Raw genomic sequence first — 17,845 nt, 5'->3', positions numbered from 1 at the left:
AAGATTATTTAGGGAGCAAAGGGGAGAAACACACAGGGCATTAGCCCCTCTCTTTCCTAGCAAGGAGTCTGCAGGCAAGAGCTGGACTTCCACCGCCTCTCTTTGTAAGCTCTTCCTTTTGCACAGCCCCAGTCAAATCTGCAGCCATGTGAAATGAGCAACGGAAACACGCTTGCATCTGTACCCCTCCCTCACTCGGAGATGTGGAGAGGCAGTTAGAACTGTTACTCTTTGTAATATGAAACTGGATACTACATGAGGAAAACTTGGATGACGTGACTTTAGCTGACTCCCTGTTCTCAGATGCAAAACCATTCTCCTTCCCATCATGTGAACCTATACTTTTGCACTCCAGATATACTCTGGAGCAGCGTGCTACATGGTGAAATGGCAATCAATAAGGTAGTTTTTTATAAATTGGACATAGGACATGAAGACAATATGGACTTCAGTAATTTTTATTAATATTAGGAGTGAGTGACACTAACTTGGAATATTTCAGTCAAAAAACAAAACATAATATCAGGATTTTGTTTCCCTGTTTGCAGAGGGACTCAAATTTGGAAGAGAAAAAGAAAGAGCAATTCCCTGATAACAGAGTTGATTAAATACAACTGAAATCCTTGAAGATTTTTTTTTAAACTAACAAAAATGGGTTAATTATTTGTTCTTGGGTGAACTTTTTGACCTTCCTAATAGGTCAAAAAAGTTATAGAATATGTCTACATAGTGTTTGCAAGGTCAGAATTTGTGTTCAGCTGACTGTCTAAAGTTCAGATTTTTCATTGTATGTAACTAATTTCAAGAGATATTCCTGGAATAATTTCCAAATTACATTATTTTCAAATGGCATCCTTTCATCTAATAACACTTATATTGAGTAAAAGAAAGTTTTCAAATAATTAATTTCAGCAGGGGAATGAGCTTCACAGCATTCTAAAAACTCTGTATGAATAATTTTTTTCCTGTTGAGTCTTTAAAACATTTTGTATCCCAGTCTGAGCTACAGAGGTTGTAGGGTGTGTATCCTCAAGAACCTAAGTTTAATAACATCACAGCATGAAATGTATCTTGACATGTTTAAACATTTGCCAGTTCTTGAAGAAAATAAACAGAAATGGCTGAGCCAAAAGCAAATAAATATGGTTTTCCATCTTCAAGCAAGACTACTTTTCCCAAAACATTTCACAGCAACGTTTGCACATTCAAATTGTCATTCTCTAATGCTGAATCATTTCTTCTTGCTCTGGATATATTAATTGTACATGAAGACGGAATATAGCTTTGCATCTCATAGGAGAAGGCTGTCCTTATGATACCACTTCTATTTTATTTTAAACATGGGAACAGTTAAAATAGAACAGCATTTTAGAAAACAGTTTCAGTTTTGGTGCTCAGACAGCAGCCCTGACATCACCAAAAGCTGTCTGATTGCTATATTGATTTTTTTCTTTCACTGAACCTTTTCTTCCATAATGTTGTTTTAAGAAGTTCACTCATCAAGTCTTAGAAAAAGATATAATCATTGCAACAAAAATAACTTCTCTCTTTTTTCCAGAGCATTTTTTAAATTTGGTCAGTTGCCATGAGTTTTATTTTGAAGTCTCTGCAAAGTTCTTATATTGTTCATGGAGGCAGTTATTTGTGTTCTGTTTACTATTTTTATATATATATGTGTGTGTGTGTGTGTGTTCATTTATATCTAAAAAATATAGATATGTGTCTGTAACAGTTCCCAGGGTTAGACATCTGGTCACTTGCACTCACAGGGTGCGTCCAGGCAAAGATATGTGTTTCTCATGGGTGCTGACTGGAGTTTCAGTTTTACACCCTGAAAATTGTGTTTGGCTATTAGTGTGTAGGTGATGACAAGAAAAACAATTTCAAGTGTCACAAGGCTATTGAAGACCAAGAGGGTCAGGACTCTGTATCCCATGAGCATGGTGATGGGAGCAGGGAAACAGAGCAGGGAGAGGGAACCACAGTCCCTGCCTGCAGCTTGCAGGCAGGGTTTGGCAGGGGAAAGGACACAACACCCTGGGTTTCTCAGTGCCACCTGCTTGGCCACTGGAGCACTTCATTATGGAGAACAGCTCTACAGAGTTCACTCTCACATAAAAATCCTTAGATAGGTGCAAACATTAACTATAGGATAAACTATACCAGCAGAAATGTTGTTTTGCTGGTATCTTCTGCCTAGTGGTTAGAACCTCCAATGGCATAGCAGTAAAGTGATCTCTAGTGGGGAAAAAAATAAAGATATTAGAGTGGGAGCTCAAAGTATCACCTCTCTCTCCCATTCCCCTTAATTCCATTGATACTGGACCATTCCTTGCTAATCCTCTAGCTGATATTTCCACAGTACTGGAAAGGCTTTACTAATAGGACTGAATAGTAATAGAAAACACAGAGTAAAATCTCCCATAATTTTAGGTGAATAAAAATCAACAAAAAAAAAACCTCACAGCCAATTGATTTTAGTATATGCATGAATTAATTATCCATAAAAGCTTTCTTAGGTGTTTGACCAAATATAAGTTATCCTTTAACCAAAGAGAAATTACTGACATCATTTTCTAATGCTTTTCACAAACCTATGCTTCAGGAGATATTGAAATTTCCAGTTGGAGTGTTGTGAATGACTAAAGAATGTCTTAACTATACTGAAACAGTCTGTAAAGTCCTACATTGTGGTATCCAATAATTCGTCCCAGCCTTTCTATTGTTCTGCTGAAATTTTCTCCTTTTTGAACTTAGCTTTGTTGAGGTAAAAAGCAAATTTTCAGCAAGTCCTCGTTGCTGAACAAGGGTCCCATTACCCTCCAGAGCACTGCCAGATGGGGGCTGTGCTGTCCTAAATTGCCATCTGAACATTATATATTTATTTGTGTGTCTAGATGCTCTGTTGATAGTAAAATGATATTTCTAAAGATTACTAATTTAAGTTTAGAGATTAGACAAATATCATGCCCTACTCCTAGAGTTAGGAGGATGAACTAAATGCCAGTTTCAATATTTTTCCAGCCATATTATTTCAGATTGTAGAGTAATTTATTTACAAGTATAGGGAGAGAATGAAAAGATCAAATGGAATGAAAATTTAAATCAATACATGTCATTTAAATAGACAGTAATGAATGCCAGAAGCAGATTGATTGTTAACAGTTTCTGACTGCTGGTGCAGCAGTGGGACAATTAACAAAGCTTTTAACCTGTCAAGATCAGTGTTACAGCATCAGATTATAATCTATTTCATCAATACAGATCTAACTTTTCCCTCTCTGCTTTTGTGATATGAAATATTTTTTGGTTGCAAGGTTTTGTAGAATTTCTCAAGTAATTTCACACATACAGGGGGAAAGACACCATTGTGTTAATGTGCAACTTACACAATCTCTAATCAGGGTGTAAATCCTGAGCTTACTGAAGTTATAGTCAGGGTTTTGTATGTCTTCAGAGCTAAAGTCATACAGGACCATGCAACAAAAATGAAGTGCTTCATATGCTTCAGGGAGCAGAATTAAGGTTGTGTGACTCTTTCCTGACATTTAGGCAAATACAAAATTATCTTAATGCAAGGAGGTTTATGGACTATATGAAGATTATGTCTATTTATGTGTATTGGTAGATCTTATCATCATTTATTTACAAGAAAAATCTTCTAGTCATCACCAAACATCTCAATCTCTTCAGTCTCTAACATTTATCATTCTTTCATGGAGATAATCAATCTGCACTCATCAGAATAATTCCCCAATGCATGAAATTAATAACAAGGTTTTGGATGTCTATTAATATTGTGCTAAAGATTATGAGTTGAAGTGTTTTAATACTTTAATTTAATTACAGCAAGGCAGAGTAGCATGAATATAAGAGATTCAAGCCTCTATGTTTTATTACATCTGATTTACTTATTAAAATGGAAATAGAGTTAGATCTTTAGTAAATTCTAGGGCTGTAATTATACATACGTATTCAGCACTGTGACTCAGTGGCACATGTAACCGTCACAGCCTTATACCCCTGACAAATGTGTATCCCACCAAAATGCTACATTGCCAGTGCCTAAATCTTGACCAGTCTGACTGGGCTTTAAATCACTAATGCTTGTTGACATGATGCTTCATGATAATGAAGATAAAATTAATGTTTATTTAATATGAGGGTTGGGGTAGCTGACGTTCACTAGAAAATATCAGACATACATAGATTCTGTCAGGATCTATTATTTCTGCAGAAGAGTAACAATGTCCCTTACTCAGGCTATGTATTTGAGCTATGAACTGTAAAATTCACCAGAGGAAACTAAAACTGAACTTTACTCACTAGAGACAACCATTACAATCATCACCCTGTGGAATCAACCTCACTCTTTTTTTGCCCAGTGAATCATTGAGCATAGCATGGAATAAGTGATGTCAGGGACCTGCTAAAACATAATTCCTCATCCTGGAAAAGGAGGACCTCTGACCCCACACTGGGAGTTTGTCTAATGTCCTAAGCTACAGATCACCGAGAGAAAAAAGGAGGATACAAGGCTGTTTGTCACTAAAGTCATTGCCTTTACTGAAAATCTTGAAAATATAATTAAAGCAATTTGTGTCAGGTCAAATGAAACATTTCTTTTTTATTTATGTTTTTGTATGTTTGTTCAGGTTTTAACACTCAAATATTCCTTCCTTTATACCAATAACACTGTAGAGGAAAGTGAGGGGTTTGATGATCAAAAACCCCAAACCAGTTAAAATTATTTATTTCATTTGGCCAATAGAACAAAAACAAACCTCAGTGAATTACTCATGCAGCCCTGAACCACTTAACCCTTTTACAATGGATGTCACACAGGACTGATGAATTATCTATATTTCTGTTTAATTCAGTGTTGTGCCACAGCTGCACTGTTTGTCTAAGTCAAAATGGAATAGAGTTTGAGAACCACAGCTCTACATATTAGCCCATGCTTTGAAAGCTACTGAGACTTTAACTAGAGCCCAAAATTTTCAAATTATCTCTTGCTACTACTTGCAGGTGAGCAGATGTTTCACTGATCTAAAGAAAGCAGAATTAAAATGTAAAATCTACTACCAAAATACTGTTTTAACATGCCCTCTTGTACTTATTATAAATAACAACAAAATGTTAAGCCCTGCCACATTTTAATGTTTCCTATATCAGGAGCTGCAGATCAGTTGTGCTGTACCAGCTTTATTCCACACTTACACTTACCATCCCTTTTGAATTATCAAACTTGGTTTCTCCAAGTTGAAGTAAAATATATCAGAGTAATTCCTGTCTACCCTTACCCCACCTCTCTATCTCTTTAACATTATTTATAGATCTGGAAATTCTCCTGGTAAAATAAATTTTTCACTGAGACCACAACTTATAATACTTTTTAATTTTTTTTTTTTCATCATAGAGATGGATGTAGAGGAAAGGAATGGTAGGAAAGGATATGTTGGAAGGTATAGAAAAGCATGGTGCCACCTACCAAAGTGTGGTATTTATCCCAGCAGATGTGGGAGTCGGGATGAGTTGTTTCTTAGAGATAAGCCAATACCCTTAGTACTGTCAATAGAAGGACAGAGGCATCTCCAGGAGGAAATTCAGCTCATCTAAAAACAAGTGCCTAACATGGCTGAGCTGCTGAACTCAGATCACTGATTATAACACATCAAAAATTTTAATTTAGACAGATGACTCTTGGAAACATATGAAATGAGTTTGGTCATTTGGAAACAAAGTAAAATGCGTTTGGTGATTTTCCCCAGTGCATACTGTATGGGCATGTACATGGACAGTGAGGAAATATCAACACATCCACTGGGGCTGATGCTGGTTTAGCAAAGTCCTGGAGCACCTGTTTGTGTCCCACTTTGTCTGAAGCTCCTGTGCTGAAGACTTCCTGAGCAGACAACCTGTCATTCCTAGTGGGTGTACCAAAACATATCTCAGAGATGTAATTCCTGTGAGGATCTAATCCCTATGGTAGGAATATGCTATATTACATATGAATGTAGTAACTTTATCCTCAGAACAGATATCACAGATCTCACCCAAGGATCATTCACACAAGCATAGTGAGTGAAGTAATTTGCAATCTCAGAACCAGAAATATAATCTAAGGTATGTGTGCCTTTGACATCAAAAGGAGCAGACATCCAACTGGTTCTTGAGGCAAGACAATTTCAACAGCTCTCAATTTACATGAGCAAATGTAAATGGGAGAGGTGTCATTTACTCTGAAATTTAAGAGTGTTTTCAAAATCATATGGATTGATGGATGCCCACTTCCGAAAGCTGAATATAGTCCCTTAGTTTTTTCTACTTCCTTAAGCAAGTAAAGTCTAAGATGTTTTGACTTATTAATATATCATTTATTAATCATCCATTATTATCAAAAGATAAGGTGCCACTGAGTTTTCCTATACCTCAGTATTTTTAAAAAATGTTTTATGTGTATAATCACAAAGAACAAAATCAAATATTTACTTCCATCTTAAAATAACCAGGAACTTCACCTGCATTTTTTTGAGCTGGATATTGTATTTACTGCCAAAAAACATTTATTGGTAGTAATCCATCTGTATCCTTAGTCCTAGGTAAGATCCGAAGTGCAGTTGGAAGTGCTCAGCTCCTCATGTCTCAGAAATTCCAGCAATTTTATTGGCTTTGTCAGCAAAATCTGGTAAGTCACTTTGCCTGGTTATTCTTGAAGAGTTTAAATTTATTTATCCATAATATTCCACAAAATGTCACTTTAAATTTTAGAATTTAATATTTTTACTTCAAAAACAACTGTAGTGCACCTGAGTAGTAGCATTCTGAAATGTTATTTTCGTGTCCCACACTTACTTCCCCCATTTTTTAACTAAGTTCTTATGTATGATGTTGGTAGATTTTTTTAAGCATATATGTAATTTCAGTAATTTCAGCCTGATTATGTTTTGCTTTTCTCTTTTTGCTGTCTTTATTAAACAAAAAAAAAAAAAAAAGAAAAAAAGAGAGAAGGGAACAAATACAAGTTTTCTGAGACATTGAGACATAAGATTATGGCTTATTTTTGCAATACCTTAATATAGTAACTATATTTCACGTAAGGAAGGGGGAAATTTTCACATTAAAATCAGTGGAAAATTGTAAAATAGAATAGTGGAGAATACAGGATCCAACTTTCTACCTACCAAATAGGACTGATCATGGAAATGAGATATCTATAATGTTCGTCAAATTAAGTAGGATAATTTGTGTTGCCAATTATATTTGAGATGTCCTGGGGCTAAAGGAACAGATACATTATATTACTTATGAGGGTTACTGCTATTGTTCTGGAAGTTCATTAGAGACTAATTCAGTTCTAAATGTTATCTTCATTAATATGACAGCAGCCATCAGTGATACAAACGCTGTGGCAAGATGATACCAACCAATAGAAGAACATAATTCTTCTAGCTACAGCTGGTGGTAGAAAACCTTTCTTTGCCTCTTTCAAATATCAAGTGTACCTTTTCCTTTTGACTGTCTCTAAACCTCATATCTTGAAAGTACTGAATTTTGTTGTGTGCATGACAGCAGACATAAGCTACACATCTGCTTACATACTTTTCTTTGCTAGCTGGGATTTGTCACATAACTTCCAAGGCAGAACATCCATTCTGGAAAGACCTACTTGCTACTTTCCATCCATAAATTTAAACATTCAGAATACCTGCAATGAAATAGTACTGAGAAAATAATGCCAAAAAATATCATACCTTCTGATAGAAAATATTAAGATACATGGTCCTCATTAGGAAAGAATCTGGTTATCAAAAACTCTGTCAAAACAATGATTTTAAAAGCTGTTACAAAATAACAGAAGAAATATACAAAGTCTGACAAGCAAGAATTGAGTACATCGGTATTATCAATTATATCATGCGTGCTTCCTAGCTAGTAATTTGTTTCATACCAAAAGAAGGGAATCTTCATCATTGTCTGAAACTTTCTCTCTGCAAATTTAAAAATGCCCACTATTACCTGATTGATTAAGCTGTGCAAACTAAGATTTGGAGAGCCTAACCTCCACTCCACTTCATTTATTTTTAAGTGGGCCGAGCACTTGTACTCGGGAGAATTACTGTAATAGCAAGCACAGCTCCTGCTCAGCACAACCATCAGCTGTTCAGGAGAGAGAACAATTCATTACTGAAAAGCAATAGAGAGTGCAAGGAGAAATCTACAACTTTGTAGACAACACAACCAAAAAGATGGCAAGATTTTACTTCTCTTTTTCTCTTTTGGATAATAAACCTCTGAAGTCCGTAACAGCGGCTTTACCCCACTCGGAAGATTTAGGCTCTGAATATCCTTCACTTTCATTAAATCAATAATGGGCTTTGCAGAAAGCAGCAACTGCAAAATTGACTATAGGTCATTCATGCCTTGAGGCTTTTCTTCCTATACCTAATGATAAAGTTTGTTGCAAAATAGTCACTTAGTGCATACCTACAGCAAGGTTTCCATAGGCTCCTAAGGCAGCATCTCAGTGCCCCAGGTGCATGCTGCCAGCTTGTGCATTCCCTCTCTCCAAAACATCCAGCATGTACAGGGCTGCCACACAGCAGTTTCTCTGACAGGATTCAGCATCTATAAGCTTAAATGTAGGTCACAGAACAACAGCATTTAATTCTGCCAGTTCAAAATGCAACAAGGGTTTTCGAGGAATATACTTAGACTGAAATTTAACCATGAAGGTCACGTATGGACTTCTCTAAAGAATCATGGGAATTTCAAATGGCACATTATTGTGCTTGATTATGCTCCGTGTTAGGAGTTCTTATCAAAGACTCTCACTTAGGGTAAATTCACAGAAATTTAAGCTTCAATGAAATTTTCTTTTTTATGACTCTGGCTGGCTATCTCCTACATGTATACTGTTCCCACTAACTGCTTAGAAAAACATCATTACTGATTAATAACTAGTATCTTCTGCATTATTAACACTACTTTTTGTAACGCCCTTTATTTTCTTTGAAGTGTCCTCCTCCATGTTCTCCAGTCAGCATAGATCCCACTTGTATGTCACGGTTGCAGGCTAAAACAGAGCAGCTTGAGCACCATCTAGGTGCTTGTTGCTTGCTTTAGGCCGCCTTCAAAAAGAAGGCTGCAAAGCTGAATTCCAAGATACAAATAAATAAGCAGTTTCTGAGAAGAAGCAGGTTTAAGCCAATCTTTTCAAAACTTAGTTGGCTGTAATAGTACTCATTTGTGCCAGCATTTATTCATGAACTGTGGATGTGTAAGAAGCAGGAGGCAGCCCACTTGTGTACAGAGCACACACAGCACAGCCCTCTGCAAGAGTTGTGCTGGAGGCCATGGTCTTCGCAAACACTGTGAGCAGAGTGGGGCGCACAAAGGTACAGAACAGCAATTAGCCTTGATTCAGAAGGCAATGCCCTTGCAATGAGTGGCATCATTTTCTGGCTGTTTAGAGGAAAATGGGGAGAGTGAGTGAGGAGACCAGGCAGGAAACAACTGATTGCAAGATAAACAGACTGCTGTGGGACTCTTCTCATGAATTTCACACAGGGAGTCAGTTCCTAAAACCTGAAATATTGACCTCTGTAGAGTAAGTAACCCCACTGACATAAATTTTAAACTGTTTTGTAACAAATTGGATCCACCCAATGAAGTCATTTTCAGTAAACACTAATCTGGAGTTGTAATGTTTCCCAGATGTCTGTTATAATCTCTATGGCCAGTTCTCTTAAATCCCTGAAGCTCCCTATTAAAAGGAAACTTTCTTCTAGTGAAGAAGACTTGTAAATTGTTCTTGGCCAGATTCCAGTAGGGGTCTAGATATGGGTGACACTACATGTTGTCATGTTCAGTTCTAGGACCTAATCTCCCACAGCAGCATCTGTAAACTCAAGTTTGAGCAGCAATTCCTAGTTTAAAACCCTTAGAAATGTGTGATTCAGAGGAGGAATTCAATGGCAATGCTGACTTATCTCCCAGGTTCTAGACAGCTGTGGGGTTGTGTTTAAATACAAAATGCCTTTGACCACTAGATTTGAAAACGGTGGGGAACAGAGCCTGCCATAACAGCAGTGGTGCTGACATAGCAAACCAGTCTCTACAGGTTTTGGCCAGGAAGGGAGAGATCCAGAGTCTGTTTGGCATGGTTTTGATGTCCCCTCTCCCAGCTCCATTCTTTAGACCATCATAATGGCTTCCTCCTGTCCTGGAAGGGAAAAGGCATTTCATCATTACCTTCACAGACATGTTTACCAATTAAGCCCTATTATTAATAAAGTGGCAAAGCTCTCTTCTTGAACTAGTACCAATGCTCAGAGAGTATAGGGTTAGGAGTCTGCATACTGCCTTATAATACAATTTTTATCCAGCACTGGCATCAGGTTAATTATCAAATACAGGGTCATCTTGCTAATTGTTACCACCAATGTTTGCTCCATTAAGTCTTATGCACATAGAGCCTCTTAATTGCAGTACCTGGTGGTAATGTCTTCCCAGGTCCTGAGTGTGATTCAACTCCCTGGAGAACAAAATCCAAGCATCCCATCAAGGTTTCATACTTCATGTATACATTTGAAAATCCAAGACAATGTAAACATCAAGTTCAGCATAAGGTGACATCTTTGTGGCATTGTTTTGTCTTAATCAGCTATCGTGAATCTAATTTTTAAGCAGGAAGACTTCGGCTGGCTGGAATACAAACCACACTCCCCTTGCCTTTAATAATCAGCAGACAGAGGCTGTCAGCTCATTCCTTTTCAGAAATGCAGGTCAGCACAGCATATGGTGCTAAGGAACTTCCCATGCCGCAAATTCAGGAAAGCTCGCGTGTGACATCCAACTCATTCATGTTTGGGTTGTGTAGGAGGCACAGCTTTCCAGTCACAGCTCCCAGCTGCAGAGCACACAGAGCCTTAGCACTGAGCAGTGCTGCAGCAATGAAATCTGGCACCATGCCCTTCCTGCCTCAGTGCACACTGCTGAAAGCCTCCTGGAGTACTCACGTTCTCTCCTTTGTGCACTACAGGACCCGAGTGCCATGCCAAGACCAACTTCCCAGGACCTTGCAGGTTTCTGGGACTTACTGCAGCTCTCAATTGAAGACGTCAGCATGAAGTTTGATGAACTGCACCAGTTGAAACTCAATGAATGGAAAATAATAGAATCACCTGAAAGGAAGGTAAGCAGAACATGGAGAATACCATTTACTCCCCATTTGTAGTTCTGCAGTCTCCTTGTGTTAAATACAATAGTGAAACACATTAGGTTTCTAACCCTGGGAAGTATTTAATTGGCATGGCCCAATATTTACATGGAAAGTTTCATCAGATGTGAGGAGTCTTTTCTTTTTTAACAACATTGAGCTGAATTATATAATAAATAAAATGGATTTTGCTAAGCTGGTTTACTCCATGGCACTTTTGTTCAAATTATTTGATTCACATTCTAAAGGCTATAACAGAAATATGTTCTTATTAATTCAGACAGAAGTCAATAGCCCAAGAATTCACACAAGGTAAATTCAGCACTCTGCTATATTTGGGGCAGCTCAAACTTGAACACTGCAGTGTTTAACCCTGCCTGCATGACACAAATGATAATAGAACCAGAATGAGAGAAAAGCATGTTACAGAACATAGCACAGGTCATACTAAAGCTCAGCTGACATACTTCTGGGGGACAAAGTGCTGCTGGTGAACTCGTTGCACCCCTGCCCTGCAACTCCACCGCTTGGAGATGCCCCACATGATGCTTACAAACCAAAGGTGACACACCATAAAAGCAGTGTCAATTCTGAAACTGCCTTTCCCCTCTCTAGAGCTTCATCCCTTACCTTGATTACTCCACTATCCTTGCTTATTATTGTCTCAGTCAGATGAAAACAGCATTTGGTTTGAGTACTGTTAGCCTCAGGTGAATATTTGTTTGGTTTGGGAGGAATTAGGAGGCATTTTGACAACTTTTTCATTTCTTCATGCTCCTCTTGGATTTTAATTTTCAGCCAACGGGTTGGTGGATGGTGAGTTTGCAACTCTTGCTTACTAGTGGCAACTGGAAGTAAGAAATTATTATAGTGACAGCAACAGTGATATTCCTAAGAGGGAAATAACTAAAAGTGGAAAAGAAAATAAGATAGGATGACAGGAATGGAGCTTTTATGAAAACAGGAGATAGAGAAAATAAAGACCGCCAGAACTGGCAATCATGGGGAATAGCATCAGGCTGTTGCACTTTGCACTGTTCCTGTTTAATGCAGAACTATATTCTTAAACAATTTTAGTTATTTAGTCTTGGCTATTGCATTTGGATAGTATAGTCAGAATTAGTTAAAAAAAAACCAAAGGAACCCAAACAAACAAACAAACAAAAAAAAAACAAACAAAGAAAAAAAAAAACAATGAGGAGTCTGTAAACCATAAGTGTATCAGTTCAATTTTTGTATTATTTGAATCCTTCTGTACATCAAATTAACTGTGTTCTCCATAAGGAACAGCCCATACATACTCTGGACTATTACCATTACTTTAACAAATTATACAGCAATAATATCTGTCATAATAACTCTACCTATACAAATGAACTTATGGAGTCTTCATCTTCAGGGCTATGCAGTCCAGAATTAAAAATGAAATTAAAAAAAAAAAAAAAAAACAAAAAAAAAACAGCAACAAAAAAACCTGATTTAACTGCAAAGTTGCATCTAATTTCAAGTGCACTTTTAATGGAGACTGTATGAAATCACCTCCAGAGGTCCACCTCTTCAAACCTAAATTAGTGTACAATGCCTTGGTTATAGGCCCTCATATGATATTTTACAGTCTCTAAATGGTCAAAACTATTCTTGATTTAACACCTGCAGAGAAATTTACAGCTCCTTTGGTAATAAAATCTACTGACTTCACTTTATAATTTGATAATTCTTCAGCATAATTTTCTTTAAAATGGACAAGGCTTGCAAGCAGAACAATTAGCCCTATGTTCTCTCTCTGGTTGGCGCTTGAATGTTTCCATAGAGCAATTCCTGGAGGAGACTAAACTAATAGACATGTATACACAGCTGCTATCTCATATCCAGCTGAGGCTAAACTCAGTATGATTAATTTAATCAAAAATCCTGTCCTGCTAATCTTAGAGAGTCTTTTCACTTGATCAGACCACACAGATGCGCTGAATTCTTATTGGAGAGACAGTGTGTGTTTCTGTTTATAATGAGTGTAATAATGTGTCAGCTTAAATCAAACAAATCCATATGAAAGTGAGGTGTGCAGATTGCATGTGCCAATACCTGCAAGGACGATGGAAGGAAGGGCAGTCTTTTTTCAGGCACAGGACTGCAGAATGCATAATGGTTGTCAAATAAAAGGGTTTTGTCAGTGTCCCTAGTGTGGATAGCTGTTCATGTAATCCATTAGTCAGCTGATGGGCAAGCACAAACTGAGCATGCTTGATGTATGTAATCAGTATTTTGCATTTCATGTCTTTGATGTGCATGCTCTGCTGACAAGTACCTTTTACATGCAGCTCACCCTTAGTTTTAATGCCCTGTTGCAGGAAGAAAGAAAGATTCCTCCTCCTGTACCAAAGAAGCCCCCAAAAGGAAAATTCCCTATCACAAGAGAAAAATCTCTGGACCTACCTGACAGACAACGGCAAGAAGCTAGAAGACGGCTGATGGCTGCCAAGAGAGCAGCCTCTTTCCGGCAGAATTCAGCCACAGAGCGTGCAGACAGCATTGAGATCTATATCCCAGAGGCTCAAACCCGGCTTTAAAGACAGAATGCTGCAGAGTTCCTTTTTTTAAACAAAATGCTTGTACAGTTTGTCACTTACCTGGTAATTTTTGTCTCATTCTCTCCACTAAATATGCCCTTGATGTTGTGTTCTTTGTGCCATAGCACAGTGGAATGCTTTTGATTTCCTCAGAATTTGCTGAGCTCACCGCAAGAACGACTTCTTTTTGTATTTATTGTCTGACTTACAATCAGCTACAATGGATAGGGCTTGTCAAGACCTGACTTATCCAATATATTCTCAGAGGACAACAAGAAACACCTCTTGAGATGGAACCCAGCTTACTTTTTGTTATTTATATTTTTATAAAATGTGTGATAATTAGGGATAAGAATAACAAACTATAAATGGGTGCATCTCACCATTCACTAGAGGCATTAGCTAATCCAAGTAGAAGGTGCTACAAATGTAAAGAGCAGGAAAGAAAGAACCCATTTATCTCCTTGACCTTCAGTTTCTTTTCCTAGAATCCAGCTAACATATTTACCCATGCGCTCTGCCACTCTTCTCATCTTTGTTACTGCAAAATAACATTAGGCCTCTCATCTTATTCGAGTTTCTGGAGATGAACAGGGATATCCAGCCACTAAAACTCCAAAGTTCATCAGAAACCAAGAAGCATACAAGTCTGGTGATGGTGGGAATATCCACTAAGAAACGTTTGCTGTTAGCAGTATAACGACACTCTGAAACCTAAGCAAAATTGTAATGCAAGAGGACTTGAGTGATGGGTGAAAGGAAAACAGAAGCCTTAAAAAGTTAGATCTTCTGTAGTAAGATGAGTAAAGAAAAAGTTATACTCGCTCCTTTGGACCATTCATTGCATTTTTAACCGTTCTTTTACATGTTAATATTTATTTTATAAACCTTCTCTCTTTCATTTCAAGAGCTGTGCTACATGTACTATTTCAAACTCTCAAATTGTTATAACAATTGAGTTTCCAGGGTATCCTTGAGAACAAAAAAATCTTGCTTGTTTAAAATGCCAGTTGTGATGTTGTAAACAGTTTAAGAAATATGAATGTGAGTGGTAAGTATATATAAGTTTAAATGGTTATGTTAAGGTAAAGGTGAACTGTGGTTTACAATTGTATTTTTTTTTTAGAACTATTTTTCTATGCAGTATCATTTATGGCAAGAATAAGGTTCTTGCTTGCTTCAGACATAGGGGAAAAAAAAAAAAAAACCTGACTCAAGAGATAAGTGATTTCCAGCCATGGAATATAAGGAAAATAATATATTTTCAAGCCTCATATTGTCAGAAGAGATAAGGAAGAGATAAGTGGTAGCCACCACAGTCAAGAGGCTTTAATTTAAAACAAGTTAGGACAGAATTATTCCACTTCACCTACCTTCCAGAGCCAACCAAGCAATCCAGCACTTAGAAGTCTTCAGGTGAAGACGCAATAAAATGAGCAACATGCAGCCCCCAATACCAAGGTTTGAGTCTTATTGAACACAAGTTTAGGTGAAAAGAATGAGAACCCAGTGAGACAGGCAGCCCCAGCTACCACATTCCCTGTTTACCTGCTTTAACAAATGCAATGTATTTAGCCATAGGCAGAACAATTCTTTAATTATACTCGAGCACTTTGGTTCTTCACCTATTGAGCACTTTAAATCCAAATCCCACACACCCTGGAGCCTGATGGATGAGTGAAAACGTGAAGTACCATAGGTTATGCAGATCTGACATTGCTTCAAATCTGTTTTGTTTGGTTGCTTGGTTTTTTCCTTCTTTTTTCCTAGTGTGTGGTATCAAGCATGAGTTCTGTCTTTGGACAACTGATAAAGCATGCTTGGCTTCAAAGTACGAATCTTTAGAGATGAAGTTTTGAGAAGTTCCTGTGAGAAGACAGCCCTGTAAATTGAGCCTGGTATCTGGTATATACTTTACCAAATAGCCTTAAACTATATTTGAAGCAAAAACCAAGACGAATGTATACCCTTCAAGAATGCAAAAAAGTAAGAAAAAAAAAAAAAGAAAAAAAAAGGAATAAAAAATAATAAATCCCTGAAATATTCTTCTATAGATGAAAACATTATATTTCCCATCACTTATGTTTTCAAGGCATTTTCTATTAAGGAAAGAGCTGGATCCTAGGCAGTGTACAATATTGATGCTACTTCCTATATTTGTTGTAGTATTTTAAATACAGAAGTACATGCAGAGACTGGCATCTTTAGTCTTGAAAACTGGTATGTTAAAATGGAGCTGCTAATTAGAATATCCACACAAAACCAAAGCCAGTATTTTTCCTAGATTGAAGAAATTTAAAATAGAGACACACACACCTGTACACATATATGCATATGGCAGCTGACACATTTTATCTAATTTTCTGTACACTTCCAGGAGGAATCACTTTACTCACTTGAACCCCCCTACCTGCAGCAACAGGTCATTCAGTTAAGACAAGCTGTACCTGATTCTGCCAGTAATCAGACTTTATGAAGATAAATTGTAAACCAAACAGATTACAGATAAACTGAGACCCCAGCTGGCCTAATAATGCTGACTTGGGGGAGTCTGTGTTCTACATTTCCCATGCTGTTATAAGAAAATTCTCAGTATAAGATTTATAAATCTATGATTTCTGGTTTTTCCACCTTGTTCAAACAAACAAAAAACAAACAAACAAACAAAAAAAACCCACAAAAACAATTGGAAAAAATCAAAAGTAAACTAGATGCCTACCATCAAATTTGATAATGTTGTCTGTTCACACTACATTTTGAAATGCAATATATTAAATTGTTGTACAGGTAACATTTTATCTTTTAAGGCAAATAAGCCATTTCAATTTACATATTGTACACCTGGTTGGTTTAGAAAGATAACATTATGCTTATAATATTTGTCTTGCAAATAAATCAAAGTCAGATTGCTTCATTCTCTGACATGAGAAACACCATATCTTAATAAATATATATCCTGATGAATTGTAATCTGACCACACATCACAAAAATAAAAGTCAGTTGCAAAACCAAAGTAAACAGAAAGATAGAAACTAGAATGTTCTCTCCTTTGAGAGTTCATAGTATAGACCCACTCACAACAGCTGAATATAGCAAAAGAGTCTAGTGTTTAATTAAATATTAATTGGGCTAATATGTATTTTAACACATTAAAACTATAGGAAGTCTCTGTTCATTTAGTCATTGCCTGTAAAACACAAGTATACTAAACAGAATTCAGAAAATTTAAATAAGGAAAAATGCCTGAATGGTAAAATTGTTGATATTTGCCATACTTATTTTTCCTTTGTATATTTTTTTTAGATTTTAAATCCTTTGTAATTTGATGAAGTACATTATGAACTGTTTTATTATTTCATGTCCACCTTATTAGAATGGCCTTTGGTAGAATGCAAACATGAACAATGCTGTACAGTTTAATACCAAAAAATGATATTTTAATTCATGCTTAAACCTTGACACTATATTAGATTTGAAATCAATCAGGAAGGAATTAATGTGTGCATAGGAAAGTGTGTGAATTTCATATATATAGATAGATATAACATATATTTCATATAATGGAAATTATTTGTTTTAAAATAAGCCCACATCCTGCTGTATCAGTAAATTAGTACTCTACTTCCTCAGCACTGCATCTAGTATATATTCAAGGAATGTTTGGTCCTTGGGTGGTTTTGCAAGTAACTGCTATGTGACGAGTGTCACACGTGGTGCGGGGTGTCTCATGGGGCCCGCAGCCTCCTCGTGTCCTGTGGAAGCTGTGCCCTTGAGAGGTTCCTGGCCTCGTGGCACCTCGGGCAGTGTCACCGTTCTGTCCCAGGCCCTCTCCGTGGAGGCCCCCCGGCCCCTCGCCCGGAGCAGTGGACCTCCACATCAGCCCAGCTCAGCCTTTTACACTCAAAGCCTTGAGCCTGCCCTGCCCAGCTGGTGGGTTTGATGTCCTCCTCAGCATTTCAGAGTTGGCACCAGTGGCAAGGGCACACTGGAGGCTGACCCATCAAGCGCTGGTCTGTGCATGCCAATTTGAGGTCTGAAGCTGGTTTGGCAGCTCCA

General features: G+C 37.3%; 1 protein-coding gene across 9 annotated transcripts in view; it reads left to right on the top strand.

Annotated features, from left to right (window-relative positions):
- Positions 1–14,760, top strand: part of DLGAP2 (DLG associated protein 2) — a 449,026-nt gene extending 434,266 nt beyond the window's left edge. For all 9 annotated transcript variants that reach the window (XM_053938073.1, XM_053938076.1, XM_053938074.1 and 6 more), the window contains 3 exons: positions 6,597–6,688; positions 11,045–11,197; positions 13,570–14,760. In XM_053938073.1, coding sequence (XP_053794048.1) covers positions 6,597–6,688; positions 11,045–11,197; positions 13,570–13,788 — 464 coding nt within the window. In that variant the 3' untranslated portion in view covers positions 13,789–14,760. The remainder of the gene's footprint in view (positions 1–6,596; positions 6,689–11,044; positions 11,198–13,569) is intronic.
- Positions 14,761–17,845: the final 3,085 nt, after the last annotated feature.

Source organism: Vidua chalybeata, chromosome 3 (assembly GCF_026979565.1).
Source record: "Vidua chalybeata isolate OUT-0048 chromosome 3, bVidCha1 merged haplotype, whole genome shotgun sequence".
Taxonomy (NCBI): domain Eukaryota; kingdom Metazoa; phylum Chordata; class Aves; order Passeriformes; family Viduidae; genus Vidua; species Vidua chalybeata.
Note: the sequence above shows the minus strand (reverse complement) of the source record. Positions and strands in the feature narration are given on the sequence as shown.